This window comes from Pyxicephalus adspersus, chromosome 3, assembly GCF_032062135.1.
Source record: "Pyxicephalus adspersus chromosome 3, UCB_Pads_2.0, whole genome shotgun sequence".
Lineage (NCBI taxonomy): Eukaryota > Metazoa > Chordata > Amphibia > Anura > Pyxicephalidae > Pyxicephalus > Pyxicephalus adspersus.
The window spans coordinates 28,431,606-28,458,420 of record NC_092860.1 but is presented as its reverse complement, the minus strand read 5'-3'; the positions used below and the strand labels follow the sequence as shown (position 1 = coordinate 28,458,420).

The following is a 26,815-nucleotide window of genomic DNA, read 5'->3' as shown; positions in this document are numbered from 1 at the left end:
AGATTACAGGTGAAAATAAAGAGAAAAAAAAAAGAAAAAAGTAAAAACAAATGCAGCCTCAGACATGACCTTGAATGGATTGATACAGTCAGCCGATTGTGGTATATGCACCTATTTGTAGCGTTCCACTGCAAGCATTCATAAATTCTGAATAGCACTCTCACCTTTAGTTTTTCACCCCCTGTTACAGGTTTTTCCAGGTCTTCATTAATTAAATTTCCCTCTTTCACACCAGCCTTTCGTAGCCGTTCTTCACATTGCTCCTTGACTTCTGTTATCTTACTGCTGCACTGTGCCCTAAGAATGGAAAATGAACATATGGTTTAGAAAAGTCACAAAATCAGGAAAAAAAAATCCACTTTAACCCTCGTGAAAGTTCCAAAAGGAGATACATTTAACACTGAATTCCTGCAAGTGCCAAAGTAGATGTATCTACATATGCTACAGACCAACATCGTTCATAAGATCAATTGTAAATGCCTTTTTCTAGTAGAAAGTCCAAGCCACATGGCCTTCACAGATTGCAAATACTGTACTGGCTAGAGAAGTAAGATTGTATCCCCACAATACAATACAGTGATAAGGAGCACTGGCTGGTATAACCAGGGAGCAGGATAGACAGACCACAGGATGAATAGAAGCTGCAGCCATAGTACTCAGAAGGAAAGTGAAGGATATGGGGCTGTATTGAAATGCAGCTTCTATTTACAGGCTGGGTAGAGGAAACAATATTTACATATGACCAACAGAAGAGAGAGTGAGATAACTACCTAATGACATTCTGAAATGTTTTGGTTTAGTATAGATATTTAGCTTTAAAACAAGATGTTCAGTTCTGTTCAAAGGCAGGCTAAATGCAAGTTACATATGTTAAGGCACTGGAAGGTAACCGACTCCCCAGCCATTAATATTGATATGAATTCTTGGTGTCCATATGTATAATTGTTGTGATACAACATAAATGACCTTGCTACTGGCTCAACAGGTCAAAGTTACACGAGGTTTCTTCTTTCAATTAAAATGTTTTAGGTTTTTGTTACTTGTTACTTTTGAAACCCCTAAAAAAGAAAAGAATTATTGAAAGAGAAAAGAAAGGCTAAATCGAACAGAAGGGGATTGAAAGAGAAGTAAAAGGATGAGGAAAGTATCATGAGCCAAATCTTAGGCTGTGCACACACGCTCCATTATTGTGGCTGGAAACAATCTTTCATGATCGTTTCTAGCGACAAAAGAGGAACACAGAAGAGTAAGCACTCACAGCGCTGTTCTGTTCTATGTAGGGGAGCAACTAGCAAGCAGCACCCCACTGTGCTCTTCTTCCTTAACTTTTTTTGCGATCGTTCATGGATCTGTCAGGACGGATCCATGAACGATGTTGGGCGACCTCTGTACACATGACAGATTCTCGCCCAAGAAGAGCCTGACCGTTTGTATTGGATTAGAATCATCCGAAGTGTGTACATAGTCCTTGATAGTCAGAAGGTTAAAAGTGTTGGTCACATTATTAATGTCAGTTTTATTACTGAGGGATGCATTCTCCTTACCCTTTAGCAAAATTCTCTAAAATCAAACCCTCCTCCCCCATGACTAGCAAACCCAGGCACTGACAGGGATGCACAGGAGGATACTACAGAGCCATGGGTAATACAGCAATATGCCCCCACTGGTGTGGAGCGGGAAACCAAAGCAATAAATTTAACAATGCTCTACAAGAATAAACATCAACAACTACATCTTCAAATTCTTCCCTTCTGCTTCACTAATGCCCCACAGTCTAATTCCCCTTGATCATGCAGCAGTACAGGCTGACTACACAGGCATTCCAATCACATTCTCTGCCGTACAAAGGATCAGTATTAAGCAAACTCCTGAAAAGTTTGACAAAAGTTATGGTTTGGCTGAAATTTGCCAACCCTCAAAGTGTAGAATTTTTAAGCTAAAAGTTAACAGGAATCCAAAACCTGGCACCACAGAGTATGTATTAAGGAAGCAAATAAAAAATTGTGGAGAATGGTTGTGAATACCGCTGGTAGCCTTGCCTATCATGAAGATGGGGACAGACAGAGCCAATTCCTTTACAAAGCAAATCAGATTTATTTTATTTAAAGGGTGGGACCTAGAGAAAGTCCATAGTCAAGCAAACTGTTCCAAGGCACCATCAGATAGGACAAGGAGTAGTCTGTCTGTTTCTCCCATATTATATCATGAGCGAATATTGAGATCAATTCTAAGGATCAGTACAGGGAGAATTTACAATGGGGAACACAATATTTGAGATTAAGAAAGCATTCAAAAATTTCAAAAATGTTTCATATTAAAGACTTGATATTAATACATTTCCATAGAATAGAAGTAAAAGCATAGGGTTAGATTTAGTAAATGTACAATGAATATTTAGATGTTAATACCAGACCCCTCTTAGTGGCAGAGTACAAAGTATTTATTGCATTGTTCCAATTTGAATACAGCAGCCAGTAATGTTATAGATCCTCTTCATGATACAAGATTTATTGAACATGGTTTGCATTCTGGACCAGCAGGATATCCCTAATAATGTGAGCACTGATCTCTAATAGTCAGTATCTGAATCTGAAGACTCTTTAGAATGGTTTTATCAGAACATGTTCGTCTTAGCACTAGCACATTGTGCAGATAATTATTTACACTAAGGAGTCACATGCTGAATCCTTTACCAGCTCTGCAATAATGATCAGATTATGTCTTCATGTCTTGATGCAAACTGGGCTTCACAACATTTCAGTACATGCACATTACCATTTACAATTTCCCCCCAAAAAGAACCAGATGAGCTAAATACAATGTGATTATGTTTTTGTGACCCCTGTGCACTGAAATCCCAAGCAGCTTAGTTTTCTTTTTAAATACAAAACACCTTCCATCTCTTCAGATCCATAAAATAGGGTTGGAGGCATTTTGTAGTCCAGCAGAGGCAGGAATGGCTGACAGCACTGCTGGGATTCCTGTGCAGCACATATAGTGTTGTCTGCTTGCTACAGGATGTAAAATCTCACTGGATTTCTGCAAGCATAAACAGGTATTTTCTGTAACTTTGCAACATCTGCAAAGGGAAAACATGGGAAATTTGCATGTAATATGGATATGTATAGATATACACTAAAATAATCTGGTAACAGTTACTGTCAAATGAAGGATGACATTTTACTTTGGATCCTTACTATTTCCAGGCTTTCAGAGTTCCTTTTCCTTAATAGCGCCCAACCCACCTTGGACTGCAGCCTTAAAACAGTACAGTTAGCAAAGAGAAAGTAAAAAAACATACTTGCCTATTATAGGTGTAACCTGTACTAACACAAACAGCAAGGATGTCATTGCCAAACCAACTTCTAAAAATGCTATCTGCCTGGCTTCAGTGCTTTCAATCACTGTCTGTGAAGTCAAAACTGCTGATTTTCAGAATTGTTGCAGGTCTATGACAAAGTATCTGGGGGCACTAAATCAACAAGTGAGATTGGCAACACAGATTTTTAGAAGAATCGGTTTACAGTGGCAGCCTTTACCATCACCTGGTGTAAATTATTTAGTAAACGGATATAAATAGTTTGTTCTAATTTCAGCTGGCATTATTTAGAAAGGTAGAAGCACGCTTGGGGGAACAGGATTTTATAGGTCATGAATTGGGTCGAAGCGAAATATTGGGATAAAGCTAAAACAGGCTTGTGCCCAAAAAGGCTGCTCCAAATGTGGGCAAGTAAACCATACTGTGCAGCTCTTTTTCTCCAACTAGAGTCTGTTCATTCAGACAGCAGCTTCTCTGTGACCCCTGTGCAATTCCAGTGGAGGCTTTACAGCAACAGACACATTGCAGTGGCTAGAATAATATTTTTTGTCATGCCACCTAAAATGTTAGCTGAAAAATAAAAATTGTCCTAAATAGTCAAAAAAGGGTGTCCCTTTACCAACAACCACTGGTTAGGACATACAGAAACACAATCTTATATTAAAGGGCTTCATACAATAACCTGGAAAGCCAGATTACAGATAAAAAAAAAACTTAATATCCATTAAATCCATTGTTGTTTGAATTCAGATTTCTCAAAAAGAATCACTTACAGCTCGTAAGACAATTTCTTGGTTTGACTTTCCTGCAGTTCCTTGACTTCAAACTTATACTCCTCTAGACGTTTCTGCAGATTGCCGATTTGCACTGCAAAAAAGAAAAAGATGTAAAAAACTACAAAGATGACACAGTCATTCCCCAAAACCTGGATGAATATATGCTCTGAACTCTTACACATACATACATACATCTGTATACACACAGATACAACAGTGCAGCTAACCTAAAGGGTTTAGTTTACAACTCATGTCATGTTTAATTCTGTCACTTTGGCAGACTCTATAATGTGTTGATACTTAATTTTCCTATTTTTAGTCTCTATACTATACTAATGGAAGCATCGTTTCATCGGTTTTAAAAGTGCAAAAAATGCTGTCAGAAATGCAGAGCTGCCCTGTGTCTTCTGAACGGTATCTCCTAGTTTTTATCTGTGACTATGAAATGAATTGCCTTTATATGAAAGAACAGTCCAGAAAAATGCTGTGTTGTCAGCCAGCAAAGGGATTTATAAACTGAGTGCATATCTGACAGATCATGAGGGATCAGGGGATAAAACCCAATAATGTATTGCGGAGATACACCACATGCTTGGTGTTTTTTTTTTTGTCTAGACCTACACCTCATCCCTCTTCTACTCTACCTGCAGGACCCCCCCCCCCCCCCCCCGTGTTTTCAGACTATTTGTTTTACATAGTGTGTGTGTGTATATGTATATATCTGCTTTAGTTACACCAGTCACAGATTTCAAGCAGCTGTTTTTGCAATGCTTGGGTTTGTGGCGTGACATTTTTGGTGTAAAATATGATCTGTGAAGGAGTTCTTTTTAATACGGTTTAACAGCCAGAACAGTGTTGATGTTTTATGCTGGGGGATTTATAGGAGGCTGCACAGAAAGAAGCTCTGGTTCTCAGGACTCTGTGATGACTGAATTGCACTTTCTTTGCCTACCCAGAACAGTGGTGGTATTCATAGCACAGCTTTCACTCCTTGCGGTCACCTCTCATTTCTGCATTAAGCAACTTCCTACTTGCACTCCCACAACATATCCAGGTAAATTATAGAGCATAGAAAGACCAAGTTCACTAGTACATAGGGGTCAATCTCACACTAAGCCAAATCATACAGCAGAGACCCATTAAAAGGGATAAAGTGACAGATCCATCACTGACATGAAGAGATCTGCCTATATCTTTTACAATGGGTTGATGATTGAAGGAAAATGTATGGAGAATTAAAACTACTGGTATCCATTAACTGGACAAATGATCTACCAAATTAGATTAGTTTTTGTTCAGACTTGGAAAGCAAATGCAAAGCTCTACAGAGAACAACCAATCATTCATTAAAAAAAAAAGACATGCAAAAAAACAAAGTTTGATTAGCAAGTATCCTGCTTGTAATATGTGCAATTAATGTCAAACTATCACTTTCAATTATATGGTTATTGTAAAAGAAACTTATTATCGTGAATAGGAAACTTTCAATGACTGACTATAAGCTGTCTAGTAACTTTGTGCTGGTGTGCTTTATAAGATGTCAGGCCATCTGTCTGTGTGAATAGATATTTTATTTAAATCTAAACCAGAGGTCGGCAAACTCGGACCTTTAGGCCAGATGCGGCCTAGCGGGTAGTTTGTTTCGGCCTAACGCCCTCTGTCCGATCCAGCTTAATCCAGGCCCGCAACCCGTGACGGAGCGTTAACACTTCCACCGCCAGGGTAAATAGGGAACAGAGGGAATGTTCCCTATTTACCCCGGCGGTGGAAGTGTTAACATCGGATGCTGTAAATAGGGAAGGATGCCACCACGCGGAAGCTCAAGAGCCCCTTTAGGGGGGCGATCCTGGTTGGGGGCGGAGCCATTAGGGTGGGACTTGACAGAAAGTCTAGCCTAGTGTGCTCCTGCCTACCCCTGAAATGGCCTAGTGGCCAGAAAAGTTTGCTGACCATTAAGGCACATTTAACATACAATGGCTCAAAAGAAGATGAAGATTTATGGACCGACCTAATTAAGGCTTTGATTTAAATCCCACTGAAAGGTTATAAGAAATTGGCAGTCCATTCATTCAAACCCACAAACCTTTTGCAACCAAAAGGAATTTTGCATAGATGTCCAATATTTTGCTGTGCCAGTTTTAGAGACTGGTGAGCATTAATGAAAAATCCATATAGGAACCAATTTCTACTAAAGGGGGAACACAAGCATCTATTTTCCACAATACAAAATTATATTTATTTACATTTTCTTGCTAAAAAGAAAAGACAAAAAATTTCCTTGTGTATATTTTACTTTTTAGGCTCAGTTTGAATAAAAATCTATAATTTGCTGTTTAAACAATTTTTATGGGGTTGCACTTACACAAGTGTAAATATGGTATATTCAGTAAACCAATACCTAATGATATTAAGACAAACAAGTGCTTTAAATACCTTGCAGATTCTGTATGATGTTGTCCTTATTTGTTATGTTGTTCAAGATGCTTTCCTGGGAAATAGACAAGCATTTGTATTACAAATTATATACTTATAACATAAAAATAATATCTTTTGATAAAGCAAAACAAATTCAGTTGTCAATTTTCTTTCAACCATAAGGGTGGACAGAATGAGGAGTTTACAAATTTATAAACCAACACAGTATGATAGTAACACTTCAAAAATACCACCTAAGATCAGACTTATGCTGGACATCCAGCTTGCTGAGAACAATTCTGTCAGAAAAATAAATAGCTGTTTTAAGAAACGGCAATCATGGAACTCCCTGGTTCCATCAAGAGTTATAAAACGTATAAAGTACCTTTTGTAGAGCAGAATACAATGCTGACAACCGTGGGTGAAAATACATCAACAGTTCATGCGTATAGTAGGAATGCCCAGCGATCCAGGTAAATGCACACATACATAATGTGAAGTAAAAAATTAAACAATATAATAATAGATACAAGCTTAGAACCATGACAGCAAAGACATAAACTAAGGGTACCTGGCCTTGCGAGCAAACAATCAAAAAAGACATGCTTGAATGACTTGCTTACTGCCAGGATCTTAAAATTAGGATAATGAAACCTCAGATCTTTTTTTCCTCACATAAAAGAAGAGAAGATTTGCCTTGCGGAGAAATTAAAAAATTAAATCTGATAAGCAGAATTTTTTTTTTTTTTTTTTTTAAAGAATTTTAAAAGGTTTTTTAGGAATTCTCCAATTCCTAAATCTTTCTAAATGTTTAGCTTTATATGTAGTTTAAAGTCCTGAGTCGGGGTTTTTCTGTTGCCTGTGTCCTTACAGTAGAAAAGGTTTTATTGTTGTCACCAGTGGAAATCTATAGAAAATCTCAATAGCACGGTTTTACAGTTTTCAATTTATTGTGGGCAATCCATTAATAATACCTTAATGGCCTCACTGATTTGCCAGAAAAGTCAGTGTGCAGTGCATGTTCCAAAATTATTACAACAGAAAACATCAGGACACCCAGGAAGCTAATCAAGTAATTTTAACATTTTTCAGAGATTGCATTGTACACACTGACAAGTTTACTTTACACCTTTTCATGAAAAACTTTAGTAACATAGTTGAAGTTAGCAGGGCTAAATTGCTCCTCACGGTCCGCTTAATATCCTTTCCTATAATTACACATTTCAGTGCTAACAAAGTTTTGTACATTTTGCACAAAAGTGGCATCTCTTCTAATTTATTTAACATAACATATTGTGAAGTGAAAAATAGAATATATTTGTAATTTTATTTTTTTTATTTAATCTGGTACCCAGATTAAATTGGTGCAAAATCATGGCACAGGTAATACTTGTTCCCTTACAACAGTATCTCAGAAGATGCTTCCTAACTTACCACTTAAGTGCTTTAAAAATTACTATTATGTTACCAAGGACTTTTTCCAAGTCACATCTCTGGTATTTTGTTTAATATTTGACTTGTATAGGATAAAAAGACTCGGACAAAAACAGAAGCCAGTGTACACGGTCTTACCGAACACAATCATAACAATAATTTGGTATCCTAATACTACTAATTCTAAATACATTTACAGATATGATTATTTAAATGCAGTTAGTCATAAAGACAAAAGTCTACTGAATGCAAGTATATACGCTTGCAACATGGATGAGTACTTGAGAAAAATAATTCCCTTACTACAAAAATAAACCATTGGCTGGTTGAATCATTTACTTGGGTGGGACTGAAGACATTAAATGAAACAGGTAGATGCTCTCTGCATTATACTATTTATTAGTGTAGAGGTAGAATAACTAGTGGTCCAAGAAATTTTGATGCAGAGATTTTGCACCCAACATCGCAGATGGATAAGAAGATAATAAGGCTTCAGTCTCAGTGTATGTTTAAATGGCTGTGGAGTCTACAGGACACAATGCCAGAATTAGTCTCTCTGGGAATAGGAAGCAAGGTTTCCTAGGCCAAATATAAAGATTCGAATACAAATCTACCGGATAAACTGGCTCCAGTACAGAATGGGTAAAGGCAGGTAGCTGAGAATAATGAAGAAAAAAATATCCAAGGATGTTTGGCTTTCAAACCATGGCTGAAAGATCAAAATATGTTGACAAAGATAATCTTTTGCAAACACCAGTTAGTGTGTTTACATTTAAATTGGCCAGCCTTGTGGAATGAACGACTGTTTTAGAGCTGAGATTTTGATTCATATGGCAAGAGGTCATTCCCTCTCCAATACATTATTACGCTCCGGAGCATATCTCCTATTGCACATTCAATTCCCAGTTGTAATAAAGTAAGTGCGGGAGATCTTTAACCTGTTAAAGAATTTGTATTTCTGCCCATCCTTTTCGGACATTTACACAGTTCTGGCACACAGGCAAACATAGGATCTAATTTTTATCTGCTGCAGCTAACGAACACTTACAGGTCTTGTTCACCCACCAAGAGAGAGAGAGGAAATGTCACCGTTATCACTAGAACTAAAATAGGGGGATATAATCCAGTGGCACTCCTGATTGCAAAAGTGCAATCTCTCCTTACTTTGGGTAACAAATATCCATTATTGGGGTGCAAAAAATAAAAATATATTTTTCCACGTTTTAAAAGGAAGAAAATAGTTTTGGCTGGGGTACCCTTTAAAACCTTCTAATTGTATGAATCCCTGCGTGTGTCTCATGTATTCAAAAATGCTATATAGTGGATAAGATTTTGAACACATTCACCTGTCGTAGCAGATTCTAGGCTGAAGGTTTGAACTTTGGAGAGGAACTCTTTAGAATAAAATAATACATTCTTAAACATTTCTGCTTTAGAAAGAGCAGTCTTGCATTTATGCATCTCAAACCTTTTATGAATTCATATGCATATCTAACTATTTTCTGAATGGCTTCCAATTAAACCAACCAGTATGTTTATTACATAGAGGATAATAAAGGAGTTGAATACCTCACCTTCTCACTATTACACTGAGAATGAACATTCTGCATCTGGGAACTGTGCAAAGACTGAATGGTGTCGATCTGTTTTTTCTGTTTAGCCAACATGTCTTCGTATTCATTCTTTTTCATTTCCACCGCTCCTCTTTCTGCTGCTGCTCTTCGCATTCTGCCCTCAAGTTCCATCACACGATTCTAAATAAATAAATAAAATAAATAACAAATATAATAAATAATATATATATTATAAATATATATTATATACATAATATATATTTATTATATAATATAATAAATGTCAGTCAAGAGTGGTAAAAGTACTATGGAAAATATGTGCACATTCTAATAATTAAGCATATACAATAATATAAAACTCTATATATAGCATCCAGGTTGGAAAAAACACAATAGGTTATAATATATGCAAGTCCAATCACGAAAAATTTCCCCTTAACTTTGCAACACCTCACCTTACATAGTAGGTAAGGTTTAAAAATCACATAAGTCCATCAAGTTCAACCACTGAAGAAATAAACATATCCCAGATATAAAACCCTATGGTCATAAGTGGTCCAGAGGAAGGTTAAAAAAAAAAAAAAAAAAAAAAAAAGGTACAATGTGCTTCAACAGGGTAAAAAAAAATTCCTTCCCGATTCCATGAGCCAATCGGATGTTCCCTGGATCCACAGTTACTGTTATCTTTACTTTAAAGCCTTAATACCCAGTTTTATTCTGTGCTTCTAGAAAAACATCCAGCCTTTTCTTAAAGCAATCTTTAGTAGTTGCTGAAACTACTTCCTGAGGGAGCCGATTCCACATTTTTACAGACCTTACAGTGAAGAAACCCTTCCTTATCCGGAGATTAAACTTCTTTTCCTCCAGATGCAAAGAGTGCCCTCTTGTTCTTTGTAATGATCTCAAAGTGAATAATGGGAAGGAGAGTTCTCTATATACACCATTTATATATTTATACAGGGTGATCATATCCCTCCTTAAACGTCGCTTCTCAAGGGAGAATAGATTCAGTTCAGCTAATCTCTCCTCATAGCTGAGCTCCTCCATTCCTTGTATTAGTTTAGTTGCCCTTCTCTGCACTCTCTCCAATTCCACAATGTCCTTTTTGTGGCCTGGTGCCCAAAACTGGACTGCATATTCCAGATGTGGTCTGACCAATGCTTTGTACAGGGGCAGGATAATGTCTCCATCTCTGCAGTCTATTCCTCTTTTGATACAAGAAAGTACTTTACTAGCTTTAGATATTGCAGCTTGGCATTGCATGCTGTTATTAAGTCTACCTAGAAGTATCTTCTTACCTTAAACAACAGTATATTGTGTTTTTTGTTTTGGTTTTTAACCTAAGCAGAAAAAGCATTAAGCTTAAAAGGTAAACTTGTTCTTTGCACAATCCCTCCATATGGAATATCCCAATCCCACCACATCTGGAATATGCAGTCTGGTTTTAAGCACCAGTTCACAAAAAGGACATTGTGGAATTGGAGATTGGAAGGAGTGCAGAAGGGCAACTAAACTAATAAAATAAATAGAGGAACACCCCATGAAAAGAGATTAGCTGAACTAATCTGAGAAGAGACGTTTAAGTGGGGATATGATCACCTTGTGTGTATATATAGTCCATATTAGGGACTCTCTTCCCAAGTATAGGATAAGGAAGGGATTCTTCACTGTAAGGTCTGTGAAAATGTGGAATCGGCTCCCTCAGGAAGTAGTTTCAGCAACTACTATAGATTTCTTTAAGAAAAAGCTGGGTGCTTTATTAGAAGCACAGAATACAACTGGGTATTAAGGCTTTAAAGTAAAGATAACAGATCTGTTATCTCTAACAGATAACAGAACAGGAAACATTTGATTGCCTCATGTAATCATCAGGAAGGAATTTTTTCCCCTTTTGAAGCAAATTGAACCATTTTTTTTTTTTGCCTTCCTTTGGATCAATTATGTCTATAGGGTTTTATACCTGCAACATGTTTATTTCCCCAATGGTTGAACTTGATGGACTTTTGTCTTTTTTCAGCCTGACTTACTATGTAACTATATGTAAATAGTAGAGTTTGGTTATTATTAAAAACATATTTACCACATTTCAGCTTTCCTTAGTGCAAAGTTGTGAAGAAAGTATGCAGGTTAATTATCCTAGCCTTATTCTCTAAGCAGATACTAACCTCAAACTAGTAGCTAGGCAGAATAGCTGATGTAATTCTTTGCTGCTAGACAGCCATAATTCTAAGGCAGCCAAGCTGCACACAAGCTAGCGATTAGGTTCTAAGGTTCCTAATCCAGTACTAGAACATAAATACTCACATTCCAAAGCACCTGTCAGGTGCAAGCTTCCTTATTTGAGACTTTCTTAAACAGTACCTTTAAATGTTAATCATCTATTAAAACCCCATTACACAGAAGCCTATACCCATTTCATAAACTGTTATATTGTTCCAGGTCACAGAGTGTGCACACATCAGCATTTGATCAGGAGACACACACAGCTGGAATTCCCTGGTCCCACTAAAATCCTGTGATCAAACACAATTTGGTCTTACCTGTAGCTCCACACATCTTGAGCTTGTAATCCAGTAGTTAATTCCGAGAACAAAAACACATGCTAGGAGCACAGCAATGAGAAGTGGTGGGGACTTCATTCCTCTACGCCCAGTCCCCAATCCCATCCTATGAAGAAAAGCTCTTTAAACCTGCAGTGGAATGGAAAGTAATGTTACACAAGAGAAGTAGGTGGAAGAGTGACTGTAAAGAGAATCTATATTTCAAAAGGCTAACAACTGCACCTTGTTAAGTAACTAAAGAGGCTGAACAGATGTCTCACAATGTGCGGACATCATCTATCAACATATTCCCATTTCCTTTCCAGGATCCTACACACATCAATGACATTTCCTTTCTTCTTCATAAGACAAAATCCATCCAAAACCAGTACTCCAGTAACAGGTGTATGCTGGGGGGAGGGCGGGAGGAGTCATTACCAACATTTTATAATTTCTCAGTTCTGTGGTTTAGTTAAATTTAGTTTCTGTATTGATCTGTTATAACGGAATTAATAGTTGATATCTTTCACTGATCTCACAGATTAACTCAAACTAAAGCCTTGTATAGACATTAAATATATGTTGCTGGGTGTCAAAAACCTAAGGAACATAATGCTAAGACTATGCGGGTAACATAACTGCAAATGGGATGCTAAGCAGTTGACAGTCAGAAAGTATTTAGATCTCAATAGCAAATAGAATTATTGATCGGCGTAACCCCTAGGCCAAACGACAGCTAATACCTATATGCGCACACACAGCATAAATTAGAAAAAGCCAAGTTTGTAGTCTCTAAAACTGGCAATACTTATGCCATACAATATTTTATCATTTAGGTGAAATCTCAACATTAAAAATAAGCTAGCAGAGTATTAATTGCTTTTCTCATACAAGCAGAATTTTAACAAATGTGGAAAAGTATAGGTTTTTTTGTATGTATAGATAAATCTTCAATAACTAATAAAAGCTGCGAGGTACCAAACCATTGGAACACAAATCTAGCCTCATCTCTTGTTCCCTAGTTACTGTTGGAAACTCTTGTCTGTACAGTTAATTAAAAATTGGTTGTAAACATAAAAGACAACCACTGAGAGCGTCACAGTTCCAGAACATCCTTTGCACATTCTTCCCCTAATAGATGATTTGTTGAATTTAGTCACAAATGTCCAGAGGTAGCAAGAAGGAGGTGCTGCCTTAAGCACTAACCCAATAAAGTCAGGGGAAATATAGTCCTGCCTCTACACTACTTTAGCTTTCTAGCAAAATAAATATTTTAAAGGAAGTGCAGGGGGAAATCAATTCTGTATGTAATATTTAATACTTCCTTTCTTCTTTTATTTTTATGTAGGTGACGACTTTGCAAATGTGAAAGTGTTGCATTTTCTCATATACAATCATATGTGTCTGTAACTTCATTGTGCGTTACACAGATCACTATTATTATTATTATTAGCCGGTATTTATATAGTGTCAACATTTTACACCAATTCTGATCACTGTCTCTCGATGGGGCTCCAAATCTAATGACTATGGCAAGAAGTAAAGTTTGAACATTGTACATTCCAAATATCTTTACAACAGAACAAAACACAATATGTGGGTGCATGCATTACAAATCAATAGGAAAACAATTGGAATGATCAAGAGGCATATTTATAGCGTTGTGAAAGATATGTCCACTCTAAAAGGAACCTTATAACAATCATGTTTAGAGCAACTGAAAAATGAGACCATTTTTCTAACAACAAATTACCAAATGGAGAAATGCCATTTACCAAACGTTGCCAAGCATCCCGTAGGAGCTATTCAATTAATCATTTTGTGTATACATAAGAGTCTAACCAGAGCTACTGATTTCCATCACTTTACTGTCATTTGTGCGTTAACCCACACACCCATCCCAATCATTTACTTTAGGAATACTTGATTTTAGCGCCATGAAAACGCCAAACAAAAAAAAGATTAAACTTTGCTTTATAAGATAAATCCAGGCATAAACCTACGTCGTTATGATGGCAGAACCTAATAAAGTATTAGACTTTGCTCTAAATATAGTTGCCTGTGTTTATTACGCAGCATGGCTTGCCTTCAAGGTTAGTCATTACAAGTACATGGAACAATCACTTTATTGTAAGGCATTATGCATAGCACAGAGCACATACTTCTGCAAAAGAAGATTAAGGACTTTCTGGGATTTCTCCCAAACCACAGAGAAATATTTTTCAAACACAAGTTTTACAAAATCCCTTCTATCTTTACAGCAAACTTGAAATCTCCCAATCAATGTGAAACTGTACTTTGTTATTCTGTGTTTATAAGGCTTGGTAAAGATTATACAGAATATGTCAATTGCACATCAAGAATAAATTATCTTTAGTAAATCTTTAGTAATTATAAGAATGTTCAAGCTTTTGATACAGGTATAAATGACAAGCATATACTGGTGAAGTGTTGCCAGTATAAAGTCATTCCCATGTAAAGTTAGGTCCATAAATATTTGGACAGACAACTTGTTCTAATTTTGGTTCTGTACATTACCACAATTAGGTTAAATATAACAACTCCGATGCAGCTGCATGAAACTGCAGACTTTCAGCTTTAATTCAGTGGGTTGAACAAAAAGAAAGATTACAAATGAGAGGAACTAAAGCCTTTTAACACAATCACTTAATTGCAGGGGAAAAGTAATTGGAATTAAACAAATTAAAAAGCTGAAAATAAAATGTTCATTTCTAATACTTAGTGGAAAACGCTTTGCTGGCAATGACAGCCTGTAGTCTTGAACTCATGGACATCACCAGATGCCGGGTTTCCTCCTTTTTAATGCCCTGCCAGGCCTTTACTGCAGTGGCTTTCAGTTGCTGTTTGTGGGCCTTTCTGTCCAAAGTTTAGTGTTCAACCAGTGAAATTGTCAATTGTCCAATTACTTTTGAGCCCCTGAAATGAAGTAATTGTGTAAAAAAAAAAAAAAAAATTTAGTTCCTAAGTTTTTTATGCAATCTTTTTGTTCAACCCACTGAATTAAAGCTGAAAGTTCGCAGTTCAACTACATCTGAGTTGTTTCATTTAAAATTAATTGTGGTTAGAAAAAAAAGTTGTCCCTGTCCAAATATTATGGACCTAACTGTATATAGAAGTCACATCTATCTTGCTGAAGGTTAGCGGAGAGGATATTATACACACTCACATCCTCTCCACTCACATAACCTCCAGCAATCCTAGAACATACCAGCCATCAGATCCTGGCAAGGAAGACTCCCATCTCTAATAAAACACGTAGAAGACACAAATATGCTGGGGAAAAAAAAAGTGACCACAGGCTTTCTGTGGAGGGAACAGACTTGCTGTATCTGCAAAAATTGCTGCAAGTTAAAAGCACATCTAGAGTAGTCACTGAAGCAGGTTTGTCTGTGTTGCAATGGGGTCATGTTCACCCCTCCTCCCTACCCTGACCTGCTATGGCTCTGGCCTAAAAGTTTCAACCCCTCTTCCTACCTCTGCTGGCTGGGAGATCCTATTGAAAGCACCATTTCTCCTCATAGCACTCATTCCACTGTACATTTATGTATATCTGTGCACTACTGCACTGCAGTGACATAACTGCTGTATTCAGCCTGGTTCATGAGCGGGCACACTTTAGTTTGTTATTCATTACATGAAAATGCATCCTGGTATTGTAATAGGTTAATTTTTAAGAAATGACTTGACAAAGACAAAACTAACATGTAAAAAAAAAAAAAAACTAGGTGTGGCAAGACCTAAATAAAAGTTGCAATAAGTTATTATTTAAGAAATTACTTGGCAAGGACAAAATTAACATGTAAAAAGAATACAAGGGTGTGGCAAGACCTAATAAAAATTGCAACAGTAATGAGCTGAAGCGGAATCAAATTTAAATGTAAATATTGAACAGTACTGTGTAGTCCTTAACCTCCTGAGCGTTACACTGAGGTCTAGATTTCTGTACCAAAAGTGATCCATTGTTTTTCATGAAATTTTTTTTTTAAATTGTAGACCTGTAACTTACAGAAATATGTCCGAACAGGGGTTCTAGTAGATATTATGAATATAAAAAATGTTTGAAACACACAATCATTTAAAAAAAAAAAAATACTTTTAATAAAATTAAAGGAAAAACACAAAAATCAGCTTAAACATGACTACATAAACAAAGCTTGAAGCCATGGCAGGGGTCAGGCAGGCGGTGATGTCCAGGTCCAGGCAGAGATGTCAGAGTCCAGGCAGAGGTCAGGGCAGGCAGAGATGTCGGAGTCCAGGCAGAGGTCAAAGCAGGCAGCAAATGGTCAAAATTAGGCGAAGATCAGCAAAGGTAAGATAAGACACAGTGTTACACACTAGCCATCCAGGGAATAAGTGGCAATTTTTAAAACTTTGATTCTGTATTTATTGGGGTTTGTTTTGAATTATTTTGTATTTGATTGGATACGGGAGTTTGTATCCAATCCAATACAAAATAAGAATTTGACTTTCCAAGTTATTTACTTTTATTTTATTTATTTTTTTTTATTTTTTTGTATTGGATTGGATACAGGAGTTTGTATTCAATCCAATACAAAATGAATGAATGAGTTTCAATTTGAATTTCCCGCACATGCGCTGACGTCATCACGCACGCAGCGAGGAGCCGTCCGTTTTTTTTTTTCTCCGCCGGACGGCTTCTCGTTTCAGAAGGCACCCGGCGCTGGAACGAGAAGGACGTCGGACGCTCAGCGGGCCGCATCTTGTGTCCCGACGGCCGGGCGGCGGAACACAAGATGCCGGCCGGCGGAACACAAGATGCCGGCCGGCATCTTACCTGTCCCGCTGGCACCCGACACTGGAGAGGGAGATCGACGGACGACGCTGGACGGAGGACGACGCTGGAATACGAAAACGACGCTGGATGAGCACAGGGGGACCAGGTAAGTAAGGATGGGAAAAATCTCGGGGTTAACCATCCTTGCAATTTTTTTGTGCCCGAACGAAGGTCGGGCTTAACGGCAAGGTGGTTAAACATACTTTTTTCAAATATGTCTTCATGAGGAGGCCTTAATTAAAAAAATTAATATATAAATATATATATATATATATATATATATATATATATATATATATAATATCAATTAGAAACTTAGGCTGCATACACACATGCAACATTTGTAGTTGGAAAGGACCTTTTATGATCCTTTCCAACGACAAACTACTGCAAAATGCATGAATGAGTGCTGTACATATGAAGGGGGAAGGGAGAGAACGACAGAGCAGCACTACGCTGCATGCTCTCCCCCCCTTCACTTCCATTAAGATCATTCGTCGTCCATTGTCTGTGAATCCGCCAGAACGGTCGTTCAGACGATGGACCACAGGCGCTGTACACAGCCAGATTCTCGTCCGATATCAGTCCTGAGTGGATTATCAGACGAGAACCATTGCAAGTGTGCACGTAGCCTTACAGTGCCAACAAATTTTTTTTTGGTGTGTCTACTTTTTGCCTCCAAGTCAGCATCAGTAGTCTGAGGTTTGCTTGCACACTGTTTAAGAAACTTGACAGGTAGAGATTGATCCATCTAAGAAAACAAGCCACAGTTATTCTATGGACTTAAGCTGCCATATTTGCTTAGGTTCCAGAAAAATGATGTTGAGTTGAGAGCTTTGAGGGGCTCATAATTACACCTTGTTGCTTTCACTGAAGATTGTTTATATGAAAACATAACTTTGGATTATTAGGGTAATTGTCCAGCTGATGGTATTAAAACTTATTTCTTATAAATATTGGACTCATATTTGCCTTGTAATCATTTGCAATGAGACCAATAATAATATTTAAGGTGCCAGGCTGCTCTCCAGACAATTGAATAAACTGCTGTTACAGCTAGAAACTTCCTAAGTGCGGAGCACTTGCAGCACACTAGGAAATTTATGCATGGGCAAGTTGCATGGTGCCGACATATTACACAGCGCTGTACAAAGTCCATAGTCATGTCACTAGCTGTCCCTCAAAGGGGCTCACAATCTAATGTCCCTACTATAGACTGTAATAAAATGACATATAACTAAGGTTAATTGTGGATGGAAGCCAATTAACTGAAATGCATATATTTGGAATGTAAGAGGATACCAGTGTACCTGGAAGAAACCCACATAAACACGGGCAGAACCTGAAAACTCCATGTAGATAGTGTCCTGGCCTAGTTTCGAACCTGGGACCTAGCGCTGCAAAGGCCAGAGTGCTCACCACTGAGCTACTCTTTTTACCTGCACGTATTCCATGAGGATATTTTTTGAGTGGACATCTGTGGGCTGTGGATGGGTCCATGCTGATGGTACCACAAGACATTGTCTTAACTGACCACCTCATCCTTGGTCCTCAATGCTGGTGTCTTGTTGCTTCTGCAGAAGAGCTTGGACAGCACATCTGAAAACACCAGTCTTTCTTTGAATGTGGGGACATGGTTGATGTCTTGAATTATGAACAATTTTGCATTGAACAGTGTTAGTCAAGTAGAGCATTGATTTTTCCTTACCCAATTTCATCCCTTCTATACAGCAGATTTGGTTTATGTAATGACTATATTTAATCTACATCTTGTTGATCAGAAGATTAGACAATATGCTTGCAAAATCTATTCAAATGTACTTTGCAGGCTGCCAACTAAAACCATTAACTTTACAGTGAGGATTTTATTTTTCACAATCACCTAAATCTTTCACACAGTAATACAGTAACTGCTATACAGGTAATTTGGAAATTATGTTCAAATGGAGAAATTATTGAATTAGCTTTGACCTAGTGTCCAAAGAGAATAATCAGGCAAGACTCTTAACTAAATTTTAATAACATTCTTGCAGCGTATATAATTAACTTGAGGGAACTTTGTTCTCTACAAAAGCGTTATTTCCCTTTCAGCAAACTTTACCAATTCACACACCCTTCTACAAAATACAGCTAAGAAACATGCGTGTCTCTGTAAACTCCCCTACCACTTCCCTGTCTTTAGCCTGCATTTTGGATTTGGCACTTCAATTCCCTTCACATGGTGTAAATTAATTCAATGGTCTGCCTACGTTTCTACAGACTAGAAGTAAGTATCATATTACAGTAACATTTGCTATAAATCTAACATATATTTAAAACTGGAGATTATATTTTTTCCCCCTCAGTAAAAGTGAAGATTGATGTGGATCATAATTTTAGAGTAGTCAATGTGACATTAAGTTTTCTACATAATTATATAAAAAAAAAAAAAACTATTAGAATGACACTTTTCTATCAGTCAAAAACCCAGAATGAATATTAGGTGTGGTCGGTTCTGCTTGCATCTTAGCTACTAAAGCAGCCACATCATCACACAGAGTTGGCAGTGTTTACACTTCATTTAATGAATTTTCTTATTCCAACTAAAGAGCTGAAATAAAGCCAATATGTTAACAGGATATTCCCTATAATTTTAGTGCATTTTAAACAAAAATGATCTTAAATGGACAGCATTTTATAACCTTTGTTACATTTATGCTTGCATAGTCTCGTGTTCCTTTTTAAAGGACTGCAATTCACACAAGAGTATTTCCAGGCAGAAAGTTAAATTATTAACTACTGTACTTACGATTCCTCGTAAACACTGTAATCTGTGTTCAAAGCTAATTTAGGTTCTCTTTAAATTCTACTCTCCTCCACACAACTCCGCATTTCCCCAGTATTTGGATGGTATAGGTGCTTCTATAGAGGTAAAGAAGTTCTCCTCACATGAGGAGCCTGGGGATGGGTTGTACATGACACATGCTCCCAAATATTAGGGTTAGTTTGCTGCAGGCTTAGTGAAGTGAAGAGTGAATATCTAATATTTGAAGTTTTTGTGTGCTATGTATAGGCCCAATTTTAACGCCCTTCGGTTCCTGAAAAAAGTGGCCTAAAAGTATTTTTTTGTTAATAAATTAAAGAAGTATATTATTGACAGATCACCACTTCACGGCTATCACATAGGTGCAGACCCAGGAATTCAAGTGAGATCTTACCAATGGAGTACCCAAACAATATAACGACTGTATAGCTTAAAGCCGCATACACACGTGCAATAATAGTTGTTGGAAAGGATCTTTCAGGATCCTTTACAAAGACTAGCAATGCACAATGCATGAGAATGAGTGCATCAACGTTTTGCTCTAAGGAGAGGGGAGAGCGACGGAGCGGCACTCCCGCTGCACGCTCCCTCCCTTCGCTTCCATTACGATGGGAGGAAACCGGAGTACCTGGAGGAAACCCACGCAGGCACGAGGAGACTCGCAAACACCTGCAAACTCCATGCAGATAGCGTCCTGGCCAAGATTTGAACCTGGGACTTAGTGCTGCAAAGGCAAGAGTGCTACCTCTGAGCCACAGTGCTACCACAATAAATAGATGTACAATGTACATGTTTAAATGATAGATACATTTGTGTGGATAAGTAAATATATGACCAATTTGAAGTTATCATGTGAGAAATCTGGACAGCAAAATATATATGATGAATATGATGAAAAAAAAGGCAAAGCCATGTGAAAAAAAAAACAATTAGTAGATAAAGGGATACAGACTGCCAGTTATACCCCAAACTCTACTTATTCTGAAAGTCATTCCCACTACCTAAATCTATGGGTCAGTGAGGTCAGTGGGTCAGTTCTAAAAGGTACTGACAGACTTCAGTGTGCAACTCCTAGCAGTCAGTTCCAGCCATGGTCCAGCAGGAAGCCCAGGAAACTTAGCATCTATAAAAGGATCACAACCAGTAGCCTATTGTAATGGCTTGTTGCTAATTTGAGAACTTGTGCAACAGTATGTAACTTCATGTAACTGTTGTCAGCAGAGTAGAAAGTGGGGGTGAATCTCTCACAGCCCAAAAGGAGTGGTAATGCCAAGCACTTAGTTGTATTTACTATTGTGTAAACTGATCGTTCTTTGCCAAGCAGCTGGTACTGTTGTATGTGGAAGGGAGGAACGAATAGGGTAGGATAACAATAGCAGTTGTTAGCAATTCCACATGGTGGATTCCAAACAATGTTGAAAGCCACCTATACACAGATTTCTGCCTGAAATGATCATGAACAATCAGAGTGTGTATGGACCTCAGTTATTCCCTAGTCTAATTCATTTTAGCTTGACATACACTTCCATTTTTTGGGTATTTCAGGAAATCATATTTTTATGGTGTTGTACTTTATTATATTTAGGGTGTTCTACAACTTATTCTGTTTTATATTATTTGTTACTAGTACAGCAGTCATAATTTTATAGGACCTGGGTGAAGGCCAACTCTGGATTCATACAGCATAATGTGTTTAATTTGATTTGTAGTATGCTGGGTGGGAGTTTTGTTTATAGAGTTGGGGTGCAGGTCCTATTACATACAAAAGTGCTGCCACTTATATTATAATTCACACCAATGAAAGTACTTAGCTGCAGCTGAAGTGCTTTGTACTGTTAGAGAATGTCCTAGAACAGGTTTAGCAGGTGTTTAGGTGGATACAGTGATGAAAAACCCCTTCAGCATGTCATACCTAAAGAATCCAGAACAATACAGACATTTTCTGCTCACCTGTATAGTAACAATTATTATCATAGACAGAGGAGGAACAATTAAGAACAATTCCAAAATGCCAGACACCAGTACCAATAGAACTTTCAGTCTTTTGGGAAAGATTTGTGATAGTTTGTGTATTTGACATCCCCACAAGATAACCTGCTTTATTCATTTACATCTTAATATGGACTTATTAGAAGTGTATAGAATTAGGTTTTCTGGCATACTATCTGGTAAAGGTCACACAATCCCAAGCACCTCTTGTAACAAGTCAATTTACTGCTGCTAAGTGTGGCGGTATCCCAGCATCTTCTGGGCAGCTGAGAGTCTGTCAGAGTAACACTTCACCAACAGGCAGTGTGAACAGCCTTAATGGTTATTATTTAGCATTAGGATATATTAGTGCTAAATGTCCCTTCTCCCATCAGCTTGGTTGTTTCCCTATCAGTAAGCTATCTGAAAAAAAAACAACTACCTTTCTGGAAAATACCAGAATCACCAGCCTGCCTCACTCTACTTGGAAAATGGGTCAGTCCCAGCAGAGAGGACATGTGTACTTTATCACCAGTTTCCAGGCAGATCCTGTCTACCTTGGGCTAAATCATAGAAGTGGACTGGTAGGGACATGTAGTGAGTGCTAATTGTAATAAAGGCATAAATCAGTGAGATTACTTCAATATTAGCATAATTGAGATAAATACTGGGTGGACCTTTGCAATTTACATGCCACTTCAAAAGGTAAAGTTATCTATGTTATCTAGATCTAATCTGTAATGTATATAACATCCAAATAGACATGTTAACCAAATTCCATTGAATGACTCCTACAAATTCCAGCAAAACAACAATCACATTTTGATATGTATTAGGAAACTTTACCAGCAGAAAAACAGAAATGATCACCTTTAAACAATTTGCAAGAAACAGAAGCAAGGTGTGGATCTGATGTTTATTGCAGTGTTTTTCAACCTTTTTTTAAACCAACGGCACACCACAAACCAAAAATGTTACAAAATGACACGGTACCTCTATACAGTATATATAATGACAATATAGTTTCTCAATTTATTTATACTCACTCAGTGTGAAACCTGGGCCAGTTTAGAAAACTTGGATCAGGGGTGCCCACACTGTTTTGGCTTATATACCCCCGAGTATACTTTATATTTAAAATATATATTCTTTATCTTGCATACCAGCAAGAACATGTATGGCACAATACAATTCTTTATTAACATTTTTTTACTTTAGTTCCGCTTTAAAATTATCCTTTTTGTAAATTAAAGTTCACTTTAAATATTAAAACAATTGAACATGTGCAAACTCCTGGCTTACATAGTTTTATGTGTTATTAGCCCAATCACTCCACTAGCTGTGCATACGTATATTACAAGGCTTTTAAGAAACATGGAGACTTCCACATTTAATTTAACAAAATTCACCAGCTACATCCCAAAATTGACAAATAATAGAAAAAGAGCCACTCCATAGAAAAGGAGTGCATATTTACATCCCCTGAAAGTTGGAATTTTAACAACAACTAGAAATCAAGATACTGGATACAGGGAAAGAAACTAGTATACGCCTTCAATTTATAAGAATATACAGTTAGGCCCATAAATATTCAGACAAATTAAAAAGCTCAAAAAAAATGTTCATTTCTGATACTTGTTTGAAACCCCTTTGCTGGCAATGACAGCCTGTAGTCTTGAACTCATGGACATCACCAGATGTTGGGTTTCCTCCTTATTAATGCTCTGCCAGGCCTTTACTGCAGCGGCTTTCAGTTGCTGTTTGTTTGTGGGCCTTTCTGTCTGAAGTTTAGTCTTCAACAAGTGAAATGCATGCTCAATGGGTTCAGATCAGGTGACTGACTTGGCCATTCAAGAATATTCCACTTGATGCAGTCAAATTGATTGGGAGGCGTTTCATAATACAGATGGACAATGACCCAAAACATACAGCCAAAGCAACCCAGGAGTTTATCAAAGCAAAGAAGTGGAATATTATGTGTAAAAAAAAAAAAAAAAAAGGCTTTAGTTCCTCACATGTTTATGCAATCTTTTTGTTCAATACACTGAATTAAAGCTGAAAGTCTGTAGTTCAACTGCATCTGAGGTGTTAAATTTAAAATTAATTTTGGTAATGTACAGAACCAAAATTAGAAAAAAAGTTGTCTCTGTCCAAATATTTATGGACCCAGAATATTTGATCTACATCCAGCTATAAAAAAAACCTCTGTGTTTTTAAGGTTGGACACAATTATTTACACACACATGGTTATATATAATTTATCTGTAAAGCAAAGGATACTCAGGGCAGCAAGACTTATCTAAATACACAATGCAGCAACCAATATCTCAATGAAACCTTGTATGTAAGATACAGAATCGATGTCAGTAGAAGGTACCAATGAACTAATCAGACCCAGCACATTGTCACTCTCTAAACTGTCTACTAGTGGACCTCCAAGGAAGATTTGTACAGAATGGAGCAGTGCTCCGCCACACAGGTAGCAGGAAATGTACAGCGCTGCGTAATATGTTGGCGCTATATAAATCCTGTTTATTAATAATAATAATAATAAAAGTCTTTAAAGAGTAGGCATTTGGGGTGATTTACAACAATGAAGGGATGGCTTTAGAGCAGACCTATATTGTACTGGCACTTGTTAGTTAGTCATTTGATGCCGTGAGTGCTTTAAGCTTTTTTCTGCTTTTTTTTTACCAGTCTAGATTTCCTTGTACACCTTTCACACCAATAAGGTGTAGTAATAATTGTTACACGTGGCAGCCAATGCACCGGACTACCATGATTTGGGAGTTTGCTGCATCGGAAAAGAGGGTGCAAGTCTCTGTAGTCCCCTCCTTCACAATATTCAGCTGCCCCAAGGTAACAGAATACAACACACTAGAGCACACATTTATTAAGCCTGTCCTAAAGTACTCCTACAAATAACTTCCTTTTGACATAATTTTCCCCATAATGGTTCTAAGCCAATTTCCCCAAAAAGTTAGGTAGTTATTTAATAAACTGAACTTGACAATGGCAGCCAATGAATTTCCCTGAGTGAAACTTTTACTTGAAGTTATAATGGATTATTTAGTAACTTTGCAAGAACCCAGGAGAACAAAGGACTTTTGAAACTTGATTTGTACTTTTTATGCCCACTTTAAAAAGAATGGGTTGCCTTAACACAACACACTGGAGCAGACTTTTTAGGTCAGCCTTAACTTGGGACCTAATCAACTTTGAAAAAGGCAATATTGTAAAAAGACAAAAGACTGTAGGTATTGGGCTTTGGGGAGGTGACAACCAATAAAGTGTTAAAAAGCAATTACCTAGAACAAAAGACACGCAACCGGGTGCTTTAAGAAAAGCAACAGAAAATGGTGACGTATCAAATGGTTTGGGCCACATAAGTAATCTCCAGTCCACTATGCAACACTTCCGGGCATGTTTAAACAAAAAATTCACTCAACCAATCATAATTCTCGGGGAAAAAATGGATCTTAATATTGCTAGGATTTGCTGCACTTTTAGGAATCGGATTTCTGTATGAAATGAAACATTTGAAAATGTTTACTTACAGGTAGAGAAAGGTCAACGTTCAAAGAAAAAAGTTTCAAATTTCCTTTTCTCTCCTAGGTGATTGTAAAGTTATTGGAGGCTTCAGCATAGCCGAGTAAAACCTGCACTACAGGAAGTGATATTTCCTTAAACCTGCACTGCAGGCGTCATTGTTTTATCTGATAATATTAAAGCAGAAGAAAACTTAGAAATGAAATCACTGCACTCAGAAATGTTCCTTATTGTGGAAGGGTAAGGTGATGTCTATTGTGTAATACATGTGCATTTAGAAAAAGCACTAACAAACACAATTTTTACTTTACATAAAAAAAGTTGTCTATGTAAAGTTATGTAAGGTGAAATTTCTGAGTTTTGGTACGCTTTAGGATACCTTTAGTTACTTCACACAATGGGCCTGATTTATTAAAGCTGAATACACTTTCATCAGTGAAGCTGGGTGAGCCAACAAACCTGGAATGGATTTCTTCCAACGTCTTTTCCTATTTTAAAGCAAATGTTTTTAATAATGCACCAGATCCATTCCAGGTTTGCTGGATTACCCAGCTTCACTGATGAACGTGTATTCAGCTTTAATAAATCAAGCCAGTAGTAGGCAGTGGATTTGGGGGCAGATGGTACACCAAGCACCCACAAGGGATATGGCAGCGAAGGGCCCAGAAATCTGCACGTCTTACAATGCTTGGTCCAAAAAATCACAGCGTTCATACAGGAAGCCATGCCCACCCCAGGATAGAAGGAGAATGCGTAGAGTGGCAACACAGAACACCTAGAATTACCTAGTACTGCGTTGTCACCTAAACAAGGAAGTGCTGCAGCCTGGCAGGATCAAAACGTATATAATGTAACGTGTAGGACTATATAATAACTGCATGGGGATTTCTATACAGTCTGTGATTACTGACAAGGACTTCATGACTAGAAGCCAGCCTTGTCCCGCATACACAGGAGCAGCGCACACCTCTCCATTATCATTGTCATTATAATGGAACTCACCCCGGCCGGCTCCTCCGCGGCCAGCTATCCCGTCCTATGTCGTCCCCAGCCGCACACTGTCACCCAAACGCTGTGTACGTGTGACACCTCTGATGTAAATTTCACACCCCGCCCCTTTGCCAAGTTCTGCCCTCAACAATTACTCCACAGAGCTTCTCTCGCTTTAAATGCGTTGCCTGGCAACCAATAATGAACCGGCGACACAACATAGGAGGAAGGAAAGGAACCGGAAATCAGGTGGTGTCATAAGGGCGGGGTTATAGGCCTGGGACGGCGCCTGTAGGCTGAGCTGTCACGTGTGACGTTTCATTACTCGTGTAGAATGCGATCCACGTGACATGTTACTTTCTTTTCCCATTAATCCTTGCAGGATGAGCCTCACAGCCTGGCATGGTCACATATAATAATCAGGAGTCCAGATAAATGTTGGGTAGCCTATTGTCTTGGCTTTATGGATCCTGACCACGTGGCAGCTGCCTGCACATAATGGGAGTCATCTTGTTATCAATTAATCTTTATCAGGGTACAGTGCAATTGCTACTAGTTTGTATTTGCTTAACCTCCCTGGCAGGCTGAATAATAAGTATTTTTTATAGTCAAAACAGTAAATTTAAAAATA

At 37.7% G+C, this 26,815-nt stretch overlaps 1 protein-coding gene across 2 annotated transcripts in view; it reads right to left on the bottom strand.

Moving 5' to 3' along the window:
* Positions 1 to 26,317, bottom strand: part of GOLM1 (golgi membrane protein 1) — a 38,776-nt gene extending 12,459 nt beyond the window's left edge. The window contains exons 1-6 of one of the 2 annotated variants that reach the window (XM_072404076.1): positions 26,197 to 26,317; positions 12,059 to 12,208; positions 9,519 to 9,698; positions 6,529 to 6,583; positions 4,093 to 4,186; positions 165 to 297 (exon numbers count right to left, since the gene is read on the bottom strand). In XM_072404076.1, coding sequence (XP_072260177.1) covers positions 165 to 297; positions 4,093 to 4,186; positions 6,529 to 6,583; positions 9,519 to 9,698; positions 12,059 to 12,184 — 588 coding nt within the window. In that variant the 5' untranslated portion in view covers positions 12,185 to 12,208; positions 26,197 to 26,317. Of the gene's footprint in view, positions 1 to 164; positions 298 to 4,092; positions 4,187 to 6,528; positions 6,584 to 9,518; positions 9,699 to 12,058; positions 12,209 to 25,202; positions 25,288 to 26,196 lie in introns of those variants that run through there. The other variant, XM_072404077.1, reaches the window with a different exon arrangement.
* Positions 26,318 to 26,815: the final 498 nt, after the last annotated feature.